At 35.4% G+C, this 19,035-nt stretch overlaps 1 protein-coding gene across 1 annotated transcript; it reads left to right on the top strand.

The window, feature by feature from the left end:
* The first annotated feature begins 2,355 nt into the window (after positions 1 to 2,355).
* On the top strand, positions 2,356 to 17,926 carry LOC145636174 (serine/threonine-protein kinase 12-like). Its single transcript, XM_081687651.1, has 12 exons — positions 2,356 to 2,874; positions 4,378 to 4,452; positions 4,565 to 4,660; positions 4,860 to 4,945; positions 5,034 to 5,154; positions 6,312 to 6,391; positions 7,691 to 7,753; positions 7,891 to 8,009; positions 8,225 to 8,310; positions 9,630 to 9,751; positions 11,327 to 11,441; positions 17,406 to 17,926. Exons 1-12 carry the CDS (start codon positions 2,449 to 2,451, stop codon positions 17,469 to 17,471), a joined length of 1,455 nt encoding a protein of 484 aa, XP_081543777.1. The 5' UTR covers positions 2,356 to 2,448; the 3' UTR covers positions 17,472 to 17,926.
* The last annotated feature ends 1,109 nt before the right edge of the window (positions 17,927 to 19,035 follow it).

Raw genomic sequence — 19,035 nt, 5'->3', positions numbered from 1 at the left:
TTAGTATAAGTTATTGATATGGTTTTTTTTGATGCAGATTGATATGGTAACCTGATAGTGTAGGTTATTTGCCGGAAAAGAAGATTCGCATGTCATAGTACCCAATTTGCCAATATTGAAAGTTGAGTACACAATTTGCAACAAAGCCCAAAGTTGAGTGGCCAATTGACCATATTGGTATAAAAGTTAATACCCTTATGACAGATTGGTATAAAAGTTATTGCCGGCGACATATTGGTATAAAAATTAACATGTGGCGACATATTGGTATATAAGTAGAGCTGTGAGTTTCTGACCCGAACCGTTAAACCCGACTGTTTCGAACCGATCCGAAAAGGAACTGAACTGTTTAAAACCCGTTTTTTGGAAACCGAAAACTGACCCGACCCAATTTTTTCCAAACCGAAACTGAACTAAATCGAATTTGTGCAAACCGTTACTAACCCGACCCGTTATCAAGCCAAACCGTTACAACCCGAAACTGAAAGCAACCCAAACCGATTACGTTTAAACCCGATAGTAACCCGACCCGTTTTAAATCGAAAACCGTTAAAACCCGATAAAAATCCGATAAACCTATATCGTTCCAACCCGTAACCCGTTGTGACCGAACCGTTTACGACCCGTAGCCCGTTATGACCAAACCGTTTAAAACCCGTAACCCGTTATGACTGAGTCATTTACAACCTGTTACCCAATATGTTTATGATCTAATCTGTTTCAACCCACTACTCGATAAACCCAACTTATTTATGACTTGACTTGATTATAACATGACTCGTTCCTACCCATTATATGACTAATTCGACTCGATAATCATCCGACTCAATTTTAACCCGATATGATTTGATTAGAAACCCGTTTCAAATTGGGTAAACTCGTTTTCAAACCAACCAAGTTCAATCTAAACCGATTATAACCGAAACGATAATGGTTGGACCCGATTTCACACGATCTATTTTGAACCGAAACCCATTTTCGAACCGACCTAGTTAAACCCAAACTGATTATGACCCGAACCAATTACGACCCGTCCTGATTAAGACCCGAACTGTTTTTAACCGAAACCCACATTAAATGGGCTAAACCCGTTTTCAAACCGACCCAGTTCAACCCAAATTGATTATGACCCGAACCGACTAGAACCCGACCCGATAAGGACCCGATCCGAGTAGAAACTGCAATTAAAAAAACAAACCGAACTGACCCGATAATTTTCAAAACCGACCCAAACCGACCCGTTTATTATTTCAATCCGTTATAAACCGACCCGTTATAACCCGAAACTGATAAACCCAACCCAAACCCGAACTGTTTAACCGAATTGACACCCCTATATATAAGTCAACAAATTGCGACATTTACCCCTATTTTCTCGTCGGAGGATATGCGTATGATACACGCGCTTAATTTTAGTGCTAATAACTTTTATTTGACTTTTTTTTTTTTTTTTTTGTAATTTTCTCTACTTTTTATATTAATTTTAAAAAATTATGAAGTAAAAATCCAAAAAAAAAAAAAAGTTGAAAGCCCAAAAGTGATGAAAAAGAAGCTAGGGGAAAACGAATAGGAAAGCTTGAGCAAAGGGATATAAGCTTGAATGTATTGAGGGCGTTGGTCATTGAAGCATCACAAGGGTAGATTCTTTTTTTTTTTTTTTTTTTTTATAAAAAAAACACTCATATATATATATTTTCTTATTATATTGTTGTTACAAAGTTGTGGGTATAATACAAATGAAGTAATAATGAAAGTTAGCGTCTACTAGTAATTGGTTTTGAAATTAAATAACTAATATTGAGATTTTGTCTATTGTTTATTAGTTCTTTGGTGTTTTATCGTTTGATTGATTTATCAAAGTTATTGTATTGGAAGGGAAGAGGAAAAATTATTATTTGGTGTAAGTATATTATGATAATAAATAAGATTGCAAAAGTAATTAAAACAAAATTTTGAAGTATACAACATGTTCTTTCATCCGAAGAAAAAATAGGGTAAATGTCACAATTTGTTAATTTATATACCAATATATCGCCACATGTTAATTTTTATAACAATATATCGCCGGCAATAATTTATATACCAATATATCATTAGGGTGTTAACTTATATACCAATACGGTCAATTGGCCAAAGTTGAGTGTATTAACTAAAATTGTTTTGTCCCTCCGACCAAGCGCAATATCCAATATAAATTGTTTTCCCCACATTTGACGCGCCATTTAACCCCGTCAACCCCACTTCTTCCCCAAAGTCAAAAAGTCAACCCCCCGTACTTTCCACCCACCACCTCACATCTCCCCCTTCTTTTTCTCCCCAACATTTCCCCAATTTTACCGACGCATATATAGCCCAATCCCAATTAAAAAAAAAAAAAAAAAAAACCAAAATTCAAACCTCCGTTTTCTCCCTCTCTTTCTCTCTCCTCATCTTTCCGATCACCGGAAAATGGATTCTCCGGGGGCGGTTAGGTTTCCTCTCGGCCGCCAATCTTCTTACGCCGCCCTCGACAAACTCGCCACCACCACCACCACCACCACCGCAACTTCCGACGACACCAACGACGATCTCCGACTGCCGTTGATTGAGTTGACGGATGGATCTTCCGACGGTGCGGCAGAGCCTGAGGAGGAAGACGACGGAGTAGGTGAGATTGAGATTCCGGCGAGTGTTAAGCTGATGTTTGCTGCTCATGAGGGAGATGTGGATGGGATTAAGGAATTGGTTGAAGATTCTGGTGCTGATGTTAATTTTAAGGATATGGATAATCGTACTCCTTTACATGTTGCTGCTTGTCAAGGTTATGTGGATGTTGTTGATTTGTTGATTAATATGAATGCTGAGGTTGATCCTAAAGATCGTTGGGGTAGTACGGTAATTCATCTTAACTTATTGTTTATTTCAATTTTAATTTTTGAAGTATTTTGTTTGATCTGTTTGTTTGAATTTAGGGTATCTTATGATTAATTTGGTGTTGGTTGATTTATTACTTCGATAATCTTGGTTTACGCAGCCTACCACAATATAATTTGAAGTTTTTTGATTGGTTGGTTTAGATTTAAGGTTCTTTGATGTTTGATTTGGTGTCGTGTATAATCTTGGTTCATGTGGCCGACCCCATTATGTTGGTATCAGGGTTTAGGATTGGTTGTTGAAAATTGTCTTATAATGTTGTTTGAATGTGTTTTTTAGCATATTTCTGGTTTGGTGGTTTGTAATTTCTTATGGTAGTTTTGCCCTGTTAGCATAATATTGGATTTAAATAATAGGTGGAAGAATAATTTATGGATGTGGTGCTTCTTGATGTTGGGAGTGATAATTAACTGGCATTTTTTTAAGGAATTGTTAAGATATACAGTGAGAGGTAATTGGTGAATTAGTTTGTGGTGATCGGGAGTATCGAGGAAATTTCAGATATCCGCACTATTATGGTGATGTGTGACTAGTGCGAGGTTTTTTTTATTTTATATTTTTTTTAAGGAGACTAGTGTGAGGGTTGAGTACTTGAGTTTGAGATTAATGATGGTACTAAGATTGTATAAGAACATTCAGAAACTGTCATGCTTGTGCCAGATCAATGAAGCTTAAATATGTGGGAAGTTGCAAAATATTATAAAATTTAACCCTTCAAAAAGCCATTTTATTGCTTCAATATTCTCTTTGTATTTAGTTATGATAATACGAAGTATTTTGCTACCTGGAAATGTTTTTTGGAAAATACGGATTGGCAACGGACCAATTTATACCAGAAACATGTGGGATTGGGAGTCTGTAAAGTGTAAAGTAGTTTGTTCAGTATACTCCTGGGGCATTTCCTAGGATTTTATTTTATCCATTGAGGGTACCTTCTTTTAAGAAACTAAATAATCGTTGAAGTGTACAAGCTTATTTGTGACATGGCTACAAGTTACAAATTTAAAGATTTTTCACGCTGTGAAAGATGGGTTTGATTTCAACTAAGTTGGGTTTAATGTTAGGACCTAGGTTATATTGACCATAATTAATGTGCTAGATTTCTTGCTGAAGGTTTTGTACTGCAGCCTACTGGGTTAGCAATTTAATTTTAATTTTCTTTCTTGAATAACTTAGTTATGAAGCCTTGAGTCATGTTAGGGGTCAGTTCATTAGTATGTTGTGATATTATATTGGTTTCAAAAGATATCTGAGGTTCATTTGCTATCATAGTACACGTAGGTTTGACAAGGTTTGACAATGTCATATACTCATATGTTAGCTTGTCTGTTAGCAGCAACTTCTCATGAAAGTTCTATCTTCGTTTTGGAGTTGTTTCTTCATTGATTTTTACAAAACTTTAGTTTTATACGACGTGTGTACATGCATTTTGTCATTTGTTATAATCTTTGATTGGGCCAACAGCCACTTGCAGATGCTATATATTACAAGAATCATGAGGTGGTGAAGGCTCTGGAGGACCATGGTGCCAAACCTCCGGTATGTCATGTAATTAAACACTAATGCAGTCTTTTATGTTGTTGACTGCACACTACTTTTGGCTTAACATATCTTCCTTTTCTTCTCCTTTTTTGCGTGTCTTGTAAAATAGATGGCTCCTATGCATGTCAAAAATGCCCGTGATGTCCCAGAATATGAGATTGATCCTCAAGAAATTGATTTTAGCGAAAGTGTAAACATCAACAAGGTAAACTTATATTTTATTTCACTTTCTGCTTGAATTTACATTGCTTATTAGTTTGCATTTTACCGGAATTGCTTCTGGCAATGTAGGTTCTTCCTATCTGAATGAAACGTAGGGCTGACTATAAGTATGGCAATCAATATTATTGCAGTTAAAAATGATTTGAAAAATGTGCTTAATTTCTTTTCTGGTTGGGCTTTAGGGAACTTTTCTTAGAGCATCATGGAGAGGGATACAAGTTGCTGTCAAAAAACTTGGGGATGAAGTATTCACTGATGAAGAAAAGTTGTGAGTGTTCTAAATTGTGTATTATTTTTATTTTGTGCCTCTTATGTTTATACTTAATTTGATATTTTTGACTGCTGATAAAATGCAGACGAGCATTTAGGGATGAGCTTTCTTTGCTTCAGAGAATCCGGCACCCAAACGTAGTTCAGTTCTTGGGTGCAGTGACTCAACACACGCCGATGATGATCGTTACTGAGTTCTTACCCAAGGCTAGTCTCGTACTCTGCATTAGTTCTATTCACTTTATCTCTTAATGTTTTTGTTTCATTTCTGTAACTTGAGATTCGTTTCTGAACCTTTTCACTCTCTAATTTCATCTTGGCAGTTCTCGATTGTTTTATGGGAAACATTTATTGCTGGCTGACTCATCTTTCTGTTTCAGCTCTAATCCCTCCTTACCAAATTTTTTCCCATTTGACTTTGTACACAGTTTCAAGCACATGTTTGATTATGAATATCTTCAACTTGGTTATTAAAATTATATAACTATGTAATAATTGTGGTAAAAGTTTTTCTCTCTTCTAGTAAAATATTCTACATGGAACAGACAAAACAGAACAAAGGGAGTATTTACGGGAAACTCTTCTGTTGTCACTTCGTTAGAATTTTTTTGATGTGGAATCACTGGAATGCCGAATACTTCTTTATTTTAATTATCTATGAAGATGGTAATTTCCAGACACATAGTATCACCTAGCTTTGTTTAATGCGGCCTTTTGTTAGATGTAAGATTGCGGTGATGTTCATTAAAATTTTACTTCATGCATTTACCTTCCAGAAAAGCTAAATCCTTTAGAATACTCTTAAGACAGCTCCACTGACCTACACCTTTACACCTTAATCTGTTTATATCTCCTTCATCCCAAAATACAGTGCCTGTATTGCATTTTGGGTGTCCTAAGATGTTCGTGTTGCTTATCTTTTGATTTTTACTTTACATATTTTTATCATAATTCTCAACTTATTTACATTTCCCTTATAAAATACCCCAACATATCCCTAACTTTTTGTGCCATAATCTATTTCTTTACCTTTCCTCATATAAAATACCCATGTATTTTTATTTTTACTTTCCCATACAAAATACCTCTACTTTTAGGAATAATATTACACACTATGTCCACTACCCTTAATACCCATGATAAAATAGAAACAAGCACTATATTATGGGACGAAGGGAGTGGTTTATAGAATTGGTCCCTTATGGTCCTTTTCTTTGATTGATAATTGTACACCTAATTGCTTTAGTAGAGTATATATGCACCTATTTGTGTAAAGATGATGGACTGTATATGGAAATTACCGATTTTGTGCTATTCTAACGAGTAATTGACGTTTACTTGTTGCTTTGTTGTGTATCCTACAGGGAGACCTTTGTGAGTTCCTGAAAGACAATGGTGCGCTAAAACCAAAAACAGCAGTGAGATTTGCCCTTGACATTGCAAGGTCTAACTTCTCTAATTCATCCTCAATGGATATTGATTTTTCATGTAGCATTTAGTAATTGTTTCTGGCTCGTTAGTTGTTGAGACGTAGATGTTAAAACTTGTTGGTTGAATGTGGGATATTTCTTCTGTCAACATCCACAAGCTGTCAAAAGTTGCTTTAAAGATGGATGAAAAAGTAGTTTTTTTTTTCGTTTATGTGCAAAATATTGTTGCTAGAAGAAACATAATGTAAAAATATTAGTGAGTTACTCGTGCTATACATCACGTAATCCAGCTAGAAAATAATCCACCAGAAAAGCACCATAACAAAGGAAAGAAACAACACTATCTATCAAGGATTACCAACTAGATGTCCTGCTCCTCGAATATCCAGTTTATCCACCACGGGACAGCCAGGCAAGCTGCCCCCCATAAAGTTTTTCCCCCTATGCTGGGAACTTTGCAGAATGTTGTACTTTAGTGAGTCCGGTCCTGTGCTCTCTCTGTCTTTTGAAGTAGTAACTGAATCTGAAGGGTAACTGAATAAAGTAAAAAAATTTCACCTGAATCCCCTAAGGTTTCTTTTGGTTGATTAGGTACCCTTCAGTTTTTTTTTTTTTTTTTTTTTTTTTTTTTTTTTTTTTTTGTTAAAGAGATTTTGTCTTTTGAAATAGTATCTGAATCTGAAAGGTATCCAACTATCCACTGAACCAATTGAAGTCTCCAGTTTGCCTTTTGAAATTTTTATACCCCTTGCAAGCGCAGGTAGTGAGCTGATGTCCATTACTTTCGTCTCAACTTGGAAGTTATAGTGTATATTAGGTGCTTTGTATCTTTTACAGTAGGGTACCAGGCAAAATTGTCAAAAACTATAGAGCACATGGTGAAGATAACTAATTTAAAATTTTTAAACCATGTTATTCCATATTAGATTTCGTGGTACAATTTTACCTAACTGGCTTTGCATGTAACGAATTTATCATTGTGAATTTCTTGGGGGATGGAGGGAATATTAAAGTCATATAAACAAACCAGCATGTAGCATGGGTTAAAAACAAGTATGTCATTCTGATTATATCTATTGATTAGTGTCTGTTAATTAATCGTCCTATGCACTAATGTCATATTTTTCAAATGAATCTTGAACCATCCTGGAGTATTTTGGCAGTAGTCTAGTCCTTCAATCTGAGATGACTTGCTAAGAGAACATCAGCTAATTTCAACAAATAGTATTTGTTGCCTTTCCTTTTAAAGTAGCCTCGGTATGTGATGCTCCAGGGTTAAGGGTGACTGATTGTTAATGATTCTTGTTTTGCAGGGGGATGAGTTATTTGCATGAGATCAAACCACATCCAATAATCCATTGTGACCTTGAACCTTCGTGAGTTTTCCTCCACCTCAAATGTTCTTTCAAATTTGATCTCATGTTGGATTGGTGTTTTCACATCTGCTCTGACAGATCTTTGTTCATATTAAAATTTCCAAACTTTCTAACTTTGGCTATTAACAAGATGACAGCAACATATTGCGTGACGATTCTGGGCATCTTAAAGTTGCTGATTTTGGAGTGAGCAAACTGCTTAAAGTCTCCAAGGGAGTTGAAAGGAACCGACCCATATCTTGTGAAGAATATTCATGTGAGTACTATTTGTAATTCTGATTGTTAATATATATGTATGAAATATATCCATCATTGTTAGAGTTTTTTGTTGTGCTTACATAGAGATATTGTTATTACACTTGCATTGGAAAACTGTGTTAGATTCCCAATAAGACTCTAAAAAAGAAACAAAGTATATATCCTCTCATGCACATGATCAGTAATGTCATATTTCTTTCATTTCCCTAATAGGCCGGTATATGGCACCTGAGCTTTTCAGAAATGAAGATTATGACACCAAAGTTGATGTATTTTCATTTGCTTTAATTCTTCAAGAGGTAATTTTTTTTTAGTTAGTTTGTTTATCTATTTATTGTTATTAATGTTTGCAAGTAGAAGTCGTGCATACAAAATACAACTACAAAAGTGCCGAAGCTTTAAGTATCAAATCTTTAATCCCTAAGGATGGGAAACCACATTTTAATGATAAAACTTGATACCCCAAAGATTAATTTTCTCTTTGTATTAGTCAAAATTTCATTTGAGATATCTTGTTACCAACTTACCATATACCTTGGTATCCTGGAAAGGTTTTTCTGTTCCAAGGACCAAGGGGCTGTAGCTGCCTCTGCTGTTTATTAATAATCTACCATTTTCTTATATTGGAGTTGAATACAATACTTCAATTTATAGGTATCATTTGTGCATAAAGCAGTATTGTAAGAAATACAATCCAGTCATCATAAGGACACATAAATCTGATCCATCTATTTTTTCTCTCTCATTTTTGCATTATTTTCTTACTGAGTTTGATTTTGATGAGTCATTTTCTTCAACATTGTAAAGGTCATGATTCTTGGGTTGTAGTATGCAGAATAATAATGACTTGTGTTGCTCTTGTTCATGTGTTTGGGTTACTAGATATTATTTCTGAGTAAACTGAAACATTGTGGGCATTTGCAGTATAATTTTTACTCATGCCTTAATGCTCTTGTTAATGTGTATGTGTTACTAAATATAGATTAGTGTGTTAGCAGTTGTTTGAAACCTTCATTCATGCTCACGCTCTATGAAGATCTGCCTTTATTCCTTTACTGATTAGGGCCATTAAGTTGTGAGCATTCTCTTTAGTTTTCCAACTGAGGCACTAAACTTTTGCTATGTAGAAATCAAAGCTTTGTTACTGAAGTGTTGAAGTGATTCATGAAGACTCCTTTGGAATTCTAATTGGAAACCATTTGGTCTGTCAGTACTTGTCATGCAAACATGTGGTTCTATGACAAAAATGCTTTCTTTTTCAGTAATTGATTAGGCAGTGAGTTGATTCTTAATTGATATTCCCTGTTTACAAATAAATGTCATGTATATTTATTTTGGTAATGTCATCTATAAATTGCTTTCCCACTCACACACACTTCCTCTCTCTCTCTCTAGCCAGGAGTCACCCTCACTCTCTCTCACCCATGTTTATAGCAACTTCATCAATTTAATGAGAAAATTATGAGCATGCTTTATAAGCTTTAGGGTGTGATGTCTAGTATAATGAGAAGCATTGTGCACATGGTATATTCAATTGCATATGTAATCTTTTGATCGGTTTTTCCATATATTTATTGGGGCTCTGATATGTGTAACGGGGTTGTTGGTGATTTAATAGATGATTGAAGGCTGTCCACCATTTGCTTCAAAGGAAGACAAAAATGCTCAAGAGGCATATGCTGCAAATGAGCGTCCACCTTTTAAAGCTTCAGGAAAATCATATCCACATCGATTGAAAGAGTAAGTGTACATTTTCCTCATGTATTAACCCTATTATTTTACATTCTATCCTATCTTCCTCATAGCAAAAACTCATGCCCCGAACTTATATGATAAGAAAAAGACATGGATGTTTTTAATGGGGCTTTTAGCATGGTTCTACCTACTACATAATTTCAAAATATGTAGTAATCTTTAAGGAAAATGCTTTTAAGTGGTCATTTTTTGTATGTACTCATCAACATAGTTTGCATGTAAATCTTGTCTCATCCTCTCCCCCCCCCCCCAAGCCTACTAATCCTCTTATACAGTGTATAAAACCATGAATTCACTAAAGATTTTCGTATCATACTCCTCTTATGTGACTATTGGAATACTTTGGTTCCTACAAAAGCTGAATTAAGTCATTAAGAAAGGTATGTGTTAGAAATGTCCTTTGGTGAATTATCTAGCTGACGGATTCTATTTGCAAAACTATGATAAGAAATTTTGTTGTACAATCTTAGTGATTCCTAAAACATAAAGTTTTCAGTCAGTCCAAGTACCCGCTGTCTACACTTGTCGTCATATACTCCGTATTTGCTTTGTATGACTTCGTTATTTTAAAATCAACTAGGTTGGATGTTGTTTACATGCTTACAGAATCAACATCTAGAAAGCTCCATGGGAGGAGAGATTCTAGTACCCATTCCTCTCAATAATTGACTTGCCGACTTGGCTGAGGAACCTGATCACATTCTATTGAAAATTGGTGTCTTGATCACAAATTTTCAATCCAATGCCTGAAACAACCCGAAAAATATATGTAATTTGAGGCTTAAGCAGTCTATAACCCAACTGAAATTAGACCTGTACTTAGTCAATGCCAAACTAACCTGTCCCAACTCAACCCTTTTGATAGGTCTGCTGCTTGTTACTACTAAAATAAGCTTAGCAAGACCTGAAGTTATCAAAACACTTTTCGTATTGTATATATTAAGGTTTATTTTATCAAAACACTTATCGTATTGTATATATTAAGGTTTATTCTCTAAGCTTTTGGCTAGATGCCATACCTGTGATTGTGGCATGCCTTAGGAGCACTAGAAAGCCTAGTAATATAGAGCTCTGAGCAAATCTAGTAGGGTCATTCTAATGCCATTTGATTTTCATCAGTAACAGTGATATTGGAGAAGGAAAAGAAGGGGAAGGGGAAGGGTGGTGGGAAGGGAAGGGGAGGAAAAATTGATGAGTTTTCCTTCTAAATTTCTCCATTGTTGCCTTGTTTGAGAGATCAATTTCTTACAATTTAATCCCTCCATTTCTCTCTCCTCCAATTTCCTTCCTTCCTCATTTGTTATCCAAATGAAAAATAATATATCCCTCCATTTCTCTTCCCTACCTTTCCCTCCATATCCTTCAATCCAAACAAAGTGTAAATATTTTATGTGTTGTATAAAGTCAAACAATTTTTTTTTTTTTATTCTTTTCTTTGTGAAAGATAATCCTGCATTGTTTGGAGGTGTTTTTATGTGATGAAACTGATTTGGTATTAAGTTCCTATCAATTTTAATCAGTTTTGTCAAGCAAATAAGGTCTGTTGTGCTCTGCAATCAGGTTAATTGAAGTATGCTGGAATGAAGATCCCACAAAAAGGCCAACTTTCAGAGAAATAATTGCGAGGCTTGACCATATATACAGTAACCTTGGTCACAAGAGGCGTTGGATAAAGGTGCCTTCTCTTTTCTTTCTTGCACCTTTTACAGTTTTACTTATATACATTTCATCATTTGGGGAATTGAGCTGAGCAAGGAGAACGGGTTGTGGTGACCAGAGATAGGTGTGAGGCCTTGTGACTGTCCTCATCTTGCAAAGAAGTGTAGCATGTCTTTAGCTTCAAAAGAAAAATGGTATTAATTATTAAATGGAAAAATGGAAAAGAATAATCCCACCTTTAACATTTCTACTCAAAACAATCCCACCCTTGAATAATCTCGCAATAATCCCACCTTTATACCCCATCTTCTCAAAACAAGCCATTTTACCTAAAACCTATTCAACAGGTAAATGTTTTTTTATAATTTTTTTTATTCTCTCTTCACACCTCACCATCTTCTACCATGGCCACCCCATCACGACCATCACCTACCCTCCATGATCACCACCTCATCGCAACCTTACTTGCCTCCACCCCATCGGACCTCCATGGCTCCATCTCGAGATTCCCAATCCACTAGACCAAACTGACCCAGTGACCGCCTCTAAACAAAATCAAATCGGAAACCCAACCCGAATCCCTTACGCAGGCAAGCAACAACCACCTCCACCTTCATCCCTACCCGAAATTCTATCCCTTCCGACCTGATCTGATTCTCACGCCGCCAAACCTAAACCTCACCCCACTAGACCCCGGCGCATCGGACTGTAAACTCCCACCCTAGTTCGAATGCTACCGCATCTGACTAAATTCCACACATATTGAAACACTTGCGCATAGCGGTACAAGACTAAAATCAGTTAGTTATGGATTCCGCCGTCCTAAGATTCAACTCCGACTCGGCGTTTTCAGCCTTCAGTGACTGATTTTAGCCTTCGATTTTGATTTTTTTTGTCTTCAAATCGGGTTTCACCTTCTCCAAAGCTTTGATCCTGTGATTAAGGTCGTTAATGCAGGTGGCAGAATGAACAGGTTCGTTGAGGTCAGCGCTGTCGCCATTGATGCCATTAGAGAGAGCACATTGTCCATTTGTCCGTGTTTGTTGTTTATCGGGGAATGGAGGGGTTGGGGGTAAAGGGATGCTCCGGCAGCCGGCAGAGGAGTTAGGTTGACGTTCAGGTGGGGATCGGGAAGGGGAATGCTTTTTTTTTTTTTTGAAAAAAATGTTTTAATTTTGTTTTTTCAAACTAGTTAAAAAAAAGGACCAATTAAAATATGACATGTGGTGTGTTACCCTTTTCAACTGGCTACCAATTTGACAAACCGGTTAAGGGACTATTTTGAGCAGATGGAGTATAAAGGTGGGATTATTACGAGATTATACAAAGGTGGGATTGTTTTGAGCAGAAATGTTAACGGTGGGATTATTCTTTTCCATTTTTCCTTATTAAATCCATAAAAGCAATTGGTGATCTCATTGATCCCAATGAAGTAGCTGTATCCAATTACACAAAAGTATCATAAATCATAAAGGACTGTATAGCATTGTCAATGGGATTGTTATGAACTGTACAGAATCACAAAAGATCGTAACTACTTTATATTGAATAAGGTCATAATGGTGTACATATTAATAATAATGTACTCTCTCCGCTCAAAACTTATAACACTAAGAGTTTCACGCTTGCCAATGCACAATTTAAACTATTGATGTTTTTTATTGTGTTTGTAAAAAAAATAGTTAGGTTTTAATAAAGTACACATTGAGACAAATCCATAAAGATCCCACACGTTTTTTTTTTAATTTTTGCTTTTGTATAAATCAAAAATTTTCGTAGGGAGAGAGTATGAATAGTGCCAAAGTTCTAATGTTGCAACTGAAGTGGAGGGGGGAGGGGGTTTCTTGCTTTGTTGTAATGGTGCAGCCAGTATGTTATTATGTGTCTGAATTCCTAAATAAATAGTAAAATTAGTCTATAAATTTGTATGAACCCATTGTCCCGTAAAATTTGTCTAACAAGTACATACTTCTAGTGGGGGACATTTTATGTCGACTTAGGTTGGGAATATAAATATACATGTGTTTATACTTCATAGTAATGACAATACTATTATTTTATTACATCATCCAGTCATCAAAGTACATGAAATACGTTTCACCGTCAGTCTATATCAATGGTATTTATCTGGAATTTTGTGTACTAGTATAATTTTCTCTAGTTGAGGTCCTGTTGGATTGTCAATTATTGGGGTCTCTCCTATAGTGTTTTTTTTTTTTGGTATTGACCTGTTTACCTTAGCATGAGGCTGAGTTGTCTTTTGCACTAACAAAATGTTGGAGCATAAATTTTTTTTCCTCATCTCCATCTTACTAGAATAATTTTGCTGACCCACTCTAAAGTCAATTAAAAAAAAAATAAAAAATCAAGTCAGATCCCTGGTGTGTACGGTGTGTGGAAGGAATTAAATGAAAATTTTCTGTTATCCTTTGACAGTACTCTTAAGCGTTTAAGAAGGTAGTTGACATCTGTTTTGTGTCTTGCTGGCACAAAATCAGAAAGGCCTATTTGGTAGATATATCCCATTTGTCAATTAGATTGCTCTCTTTTATAGCATCATATTATTAGTTACTTAGGCCCAAGGAAAAAAATCGCGGTCGCGGTCGCGTTTGCGGTAACGGACGCGTTGTCGCGAAAGCGGCTTGTAATGGTCAAATAAAACGGATCGCGGATTTCGCGGCGTGATTTTTTTCAAAAACTTCACATAAGCCATTTTTTGAGCTTTTAAATTCTTTTTTATTTTTTATAATTCACTATTTTGCCATAAGTACTTCAAATACAGCCCAATATATGAAATATGGCATTTATAAATTATTTGAATATTATTTAGGCTTTATTTTTTGCTACACTTAAATAGAATTAGAGCTACCGTCAGCATAATATAGTACTCCAAAGTCCAAACTAATTTTATTGAAAGAAAAAGCTAATAAAAAATTAAATAAAAAGAAAGAAAGAATTGAAAGAAGGCCACGTGATAACAAAAGTAAAAAGGTAGAAAAGAGAATACAAGCAAGGACCAGCCGCACCAGGGAGGAGAGAGAATATAGGACCTGCAAATAGCCACCATCGGGAAAGAAATCTGGGTGGAGTGAAAACTTCGTTCAGCTCACCTAATTCCCACGACTTAATGCCCCAATCTCTTTCTTCCTTTTATGGCTAGTCTAGTTGTTAATTAACAGATCTAGGGTTTTATTTTCGAACCTTAGATCTGGAAATTAGGTTGAATATGGATCAATTTTGTGGGCATATATGGCTTTCTGTTCTTCGCAAACAGTGTGAAGATTGCTTTTCTATATTTAACGGCCGCTACAATTATAGAACGGTTATATAGCACCGTTCAACCGTTACGTAACGGTCGTCGCGGCGAGTTGGGTGTGATTTTCAATGCGCCGTTATATAACGGCTTTTTACGGAACGGTAAGTCTCAAACCCGTTGCAAAGCGGCCGTTATATAACGGAACGACCGCTTTTTAATTCCATGCTTAGGCCCTGTTCTCATCATATTATTTAGTTCAGTTTAGTTCAGCTCAACTCTAATAAAATAAGTTCAATTCACTTCAGCTCCTAATTTCTTTGTCTCGTAAATATTCCGCTCAGCTTTAATTAGTTCAATTCAACTCACCTCAGTCAATAAGAACAAGCCCTTATTGTGTCTGTAGTAATATTGTATATGTTTGATGTTCTTATACAAAGATTACTGTCATTAGTCTCCATTCATATGGAATCTTTCTGCAACAAACCCATACCCTTATATCTCATCAAGTTTTAACCTTTCCCACTTTTTATCTTATTCAATGTTCTTTCTTATTCTTCCTTCGTGATTAAATAACGTAAAGTAATATTTTTTACTTTAGTTCCATTCCATTCAGCCTCCCCAAATATATGTTCTATTTCCTATCTTGTTGTTAACAACTGTGAAAGTAAATATATGCCACCTTTTCTTGGTATCGACCTGGATCAGCCTCCTTCATCCTTGATGCATCTTATTTGAACCAAGTCCCTTGTTTTTTGCTGAAAGTGCATCTCATAAGTCTAATATGAAAATGTGCTTTTCTCCTGTGTCCAATATAAACTCTAGTTTGATATCTATTTAAACTCTACCCTGAGCTACCCAGCATTGCTTTCGTAGTTTCTTTCTTAGTCAACTTGTGCCGTTCTCTGTTTTTCAACTTTCCTTTTCAGTGCGACTAACCAGGATTTAGTTTGCATCCTCCTTGCTTTTTTACATTGTACTTAGTTACGTGATCTCAGGCTCACATTGTTGATGACCTCACGGAATAATCACTTTTGGTTCATGTAGCCACCCCACTTATGGGATTAAAGCTTTGATTAATTGATTGAATTACACTACTTGTTTGTGATTTTCTCCCGGATTGTGTCACCCTCCTGTATCTAAATCTCTTTCATCACCTTGGAAAGTATTAAGGAATTGGGTAGAGTTATGAATAGATCTTTTAAGTTCACTATTTTTTTATAGTGACCCTATTTGGTAGCTTCCGTTTCTCCAACTTGATCAACACATCCATGGACCGTCACGCCAACAACAACAACAACAAACAAAGCCTTAGTCTCTTAATGATTTTGGGATCGGAACCTGAATCGTCATAAGGAACCATCCGATATAGAAAAAGGGACAAACAAGATAAGCAGATGAAAGAGTGAAAAAAGTTGTGTAAAGCGAGAAAAGGAAAGACCATCCAAGTAAAAATTAAGAGTTTTAAAATTAAATTACTTTATTGGATCATCCCAGTAAAGTATCATAGCTTCTAACCATGAGTGCTTGTACATAGTAAGCTCATCCCAATTGATGTCCCTGTTGCTGCTTTCTTTGGCTCAGTTCACTGGGAGAAAGATTAGTAGAGTTCAGTTAAAAATTTGCCTGATCATTTCTACTATGGTTGTTACAAATTTTATTTTTTTGTGAGAAATTAGACTGAATTCTACTAATCTTTCTATTATTTGATGCATAAATTGGTATGGGTTTGAAGTCAGGAATGAGATACGGGTGTTGGGTTGGAACTTGATACTTAATACCATGTGTTTGGTTTTTTCGAGAATAATAATTTTCTTTTATTTGTTACCTAAAGGTGTGGTATGAGCCATACCTTGTGTGGTATGAGCCAAACCTTGTGGCTTTGAGGTATGTACTTGGAAATTATAATTTTCTCAAACAAACACAAAGTATGGGTTTTTACATATATTTCTTACCTAAATTACTTGAAGCAAACACTCCCTAATCCAATAGGAATAGCTCTGCAGTGAGATAGCTTAGTGGGTTCAAAGCAATAGAGGCTCCCAGTTTCTCAGAGTCGCTGGTTCTTCGCATGGTGTACAAAGTAAAAGTGCCACAGTTTTCAATGGGCAATTCTCCTACTTTGAATTGTAATGATTTGAATCTAATGTCTCGCCAGTGCATTGTTTTTTTATCTTAGAACGAGATGAAAAAGCTACATTACAGTAACGCAATGCAAGGGTTATGGCTAAAGTACCTTTGGTGCTACATAAATATATGAGTAAAACTGCTTGGGTCCATCCCTATTATACCAGGACCAAGGGAGGGATCCTGTGTGACGATCAGAGGAACCAGGGTGATGGTGTGGCACTGTAGTTTGGTATTATGGTATGAAGAAGTTTTTTTCATATCGAAACTGAAATCACTGATGTGTTTTGCATTGAAAACACTTACGTGTTTTATATAAATCACTGACAATGATATGAATTAAATGAGGCAGATCTTGCTGGCCGTCCCCCCCTATATAATGTTTTGACTGATGTATCTTTTTCTGCTAAGTTTATGTTGAATAACTCTTGATCTCTTTTGATTAGGGAATAACTGTTGCTGTTATCATTGTTATGGAACTTGATGTAGTATCTGTTTTGTTATCTTAATTATCGAAATTGTGTGTTTTCCCTCTGTATTTGATGACTTTGTGATTCTGAAACTATACAACTCTATAATTTCTGTCCCTGATGTTTACAGGTCAGACCGCTCAAATGTTTTCAAAGAAATGAATCCAGCCTTGGCAGTTCATCTTATGCTATGTGACTGCCCTGTATTACTTTTGACTAATTCAGTAACAGTCAGGTTCTAGAACATTATTGCCCATCAATTGAAAATTGAAATTAAATAGTTGAAAGTGCAGAAGCCATTTAACAGGTTTTATCTGAAGCCCATGCTTAAGAAACAGGCAGCTGGGTCAAAACCAATCCTATTATTGCTAATTGTTGGAACTTCCACTGTAACAGTAACTCCGGCTGCCCTCATATTATATAAATCATGATTTATAGTTTGATCCTATTGAATATATTTGACATTATTGCTGAAGGGCAGTACAGGAGAATTTTTACACAACCATTTGTATCTACATGTGTAGAATGAATGTTTAGTCTTGCTACTAAAAGTTACTCGATTTTTTGAGGTTGACCTGACCCTCTTCCTGTTTACAGTGTAAAATTTCTCTTCCTTGGAGTTGATAGAAGACCAATTGTGCTGTTATTTTACCTTCCTTGTGAATCTGTTTCCATTTGTTCTGTACTAGGTATATGCAGAACATTCTTTTGGCACCTCTTTGTGAAACGATGTCTAATCTATCTATATTTATATCTATACTTCTATACTTTTAGTATTTAAAAACTCAAACCACAATCATTCATATGCCACATGTCCTTACAACTCAGTCATATGCCACATGTTACTTCCCTTACCTTTTTTAATATTAAAAAAAAAAAATTAAATTAAAAATATTACATAATGTTAAAGTCTTTATGCGTAACTTGACATTTAAGTAAGAAAAAGAAGTGTTTCCATTTCTATGATGATAGAATAAAGTTGAATTAACTATTACATAAACATATGAAGTATAATAAAAAAATAGTCTTTTTATCTCTTAAATTTAAAATATAGCTTAAACTAATACGAAGTATGTCATTTCATATTTAACCGTATTCATTTATATATACTTAACTAAATTCCTTTATATTCTTCCACAACTCCATCCTCACTTTTTTTTTTTTTAATAAGTTTTCACGGCATTCACCTCAAAAGTCATGTAACAAGAAATTCGTAGTTTTAACTATTGAAAAGCATACATTTATATAAAAATAACATAAGTTATTACCCGTGCATTGAACGGGCTAAAATGCTAGTTTATATGACATTGCTTAACCAGTCACCTAACAGAATCTGTACATGTGATGACAAGCTACAAAGTTTGGATTTGACTTGCAGAATTTTTGTTGCAAACATGAGAACAGAACACCGTTTTTGTTTTTGGATACTGCTGTGAAATCTTCTGGGCAGCGATAAGTTGGTAACTGTTGTTATCTTGACATCCTATTGACAAAGGTAACAATATATTGCCCGAAACAGGAAAAGAAAAGGGAAAAATAGAGGAGCAAGAGAATTGAACAATTGTTTACTAAGGGACTGGAATAAATATATCTAAGATTCTAAGAATAAGTTTGAAAAGGGAAAAATGGAGGGAAATGCAAGAGAATTGAACAATTGTTTACTAAGGGACTGGAATAAATATATCTAAGATTCTAAGAATAAGTTTATGCCTCGTTTATTTCAACAGGCACACTTCTGAGTAATGGTTTTGTACCAAAGA

This window comes from Chenopodium album, chromosome 6 (assembly GCF_948465745.1).
Source record: "Chenopodium album chromosome 6, dcCheAlbu1.1, whole genome shotgun sequence".
NCBI lineage: Eukaryota > Viridiplantae > Streptophyta > Magnoliopsida > Caryophyllales > Amaranthaceae > Chenopodium > Chenopodium album.
This window is presented reverse-complemented; position numbering and strand designations above follow the sequence as displayed.

What these genes read in the sequence shown, in the direction of transcription:
- LOC145636174 (XM_081687651.1), top strand. Translation starts at nt 2,449, where the DNA reads ATGGATTCTCCGGGGGCGGTTAGGTTTCCTCTCGGCCGCCAATCTTCT. An exon ending in AAGATCGTTGGGGTAGTACG is followed by an intron (nt 2,875 to 4,377) that starts GTAATTCATCTT and finishes TTGGGCCAACAG; the next exon opens with CCACTTGCAGATGCTATATA. An exon ending in AAAGTGTAAACATCAACAAG is followed by an intron (nt 4,661 to 4,859) that starts GTAAACTTATAT and finishes GTTGGGCTTTAG; the next exon opens with GGAACTTTTCTTAGAGCATC.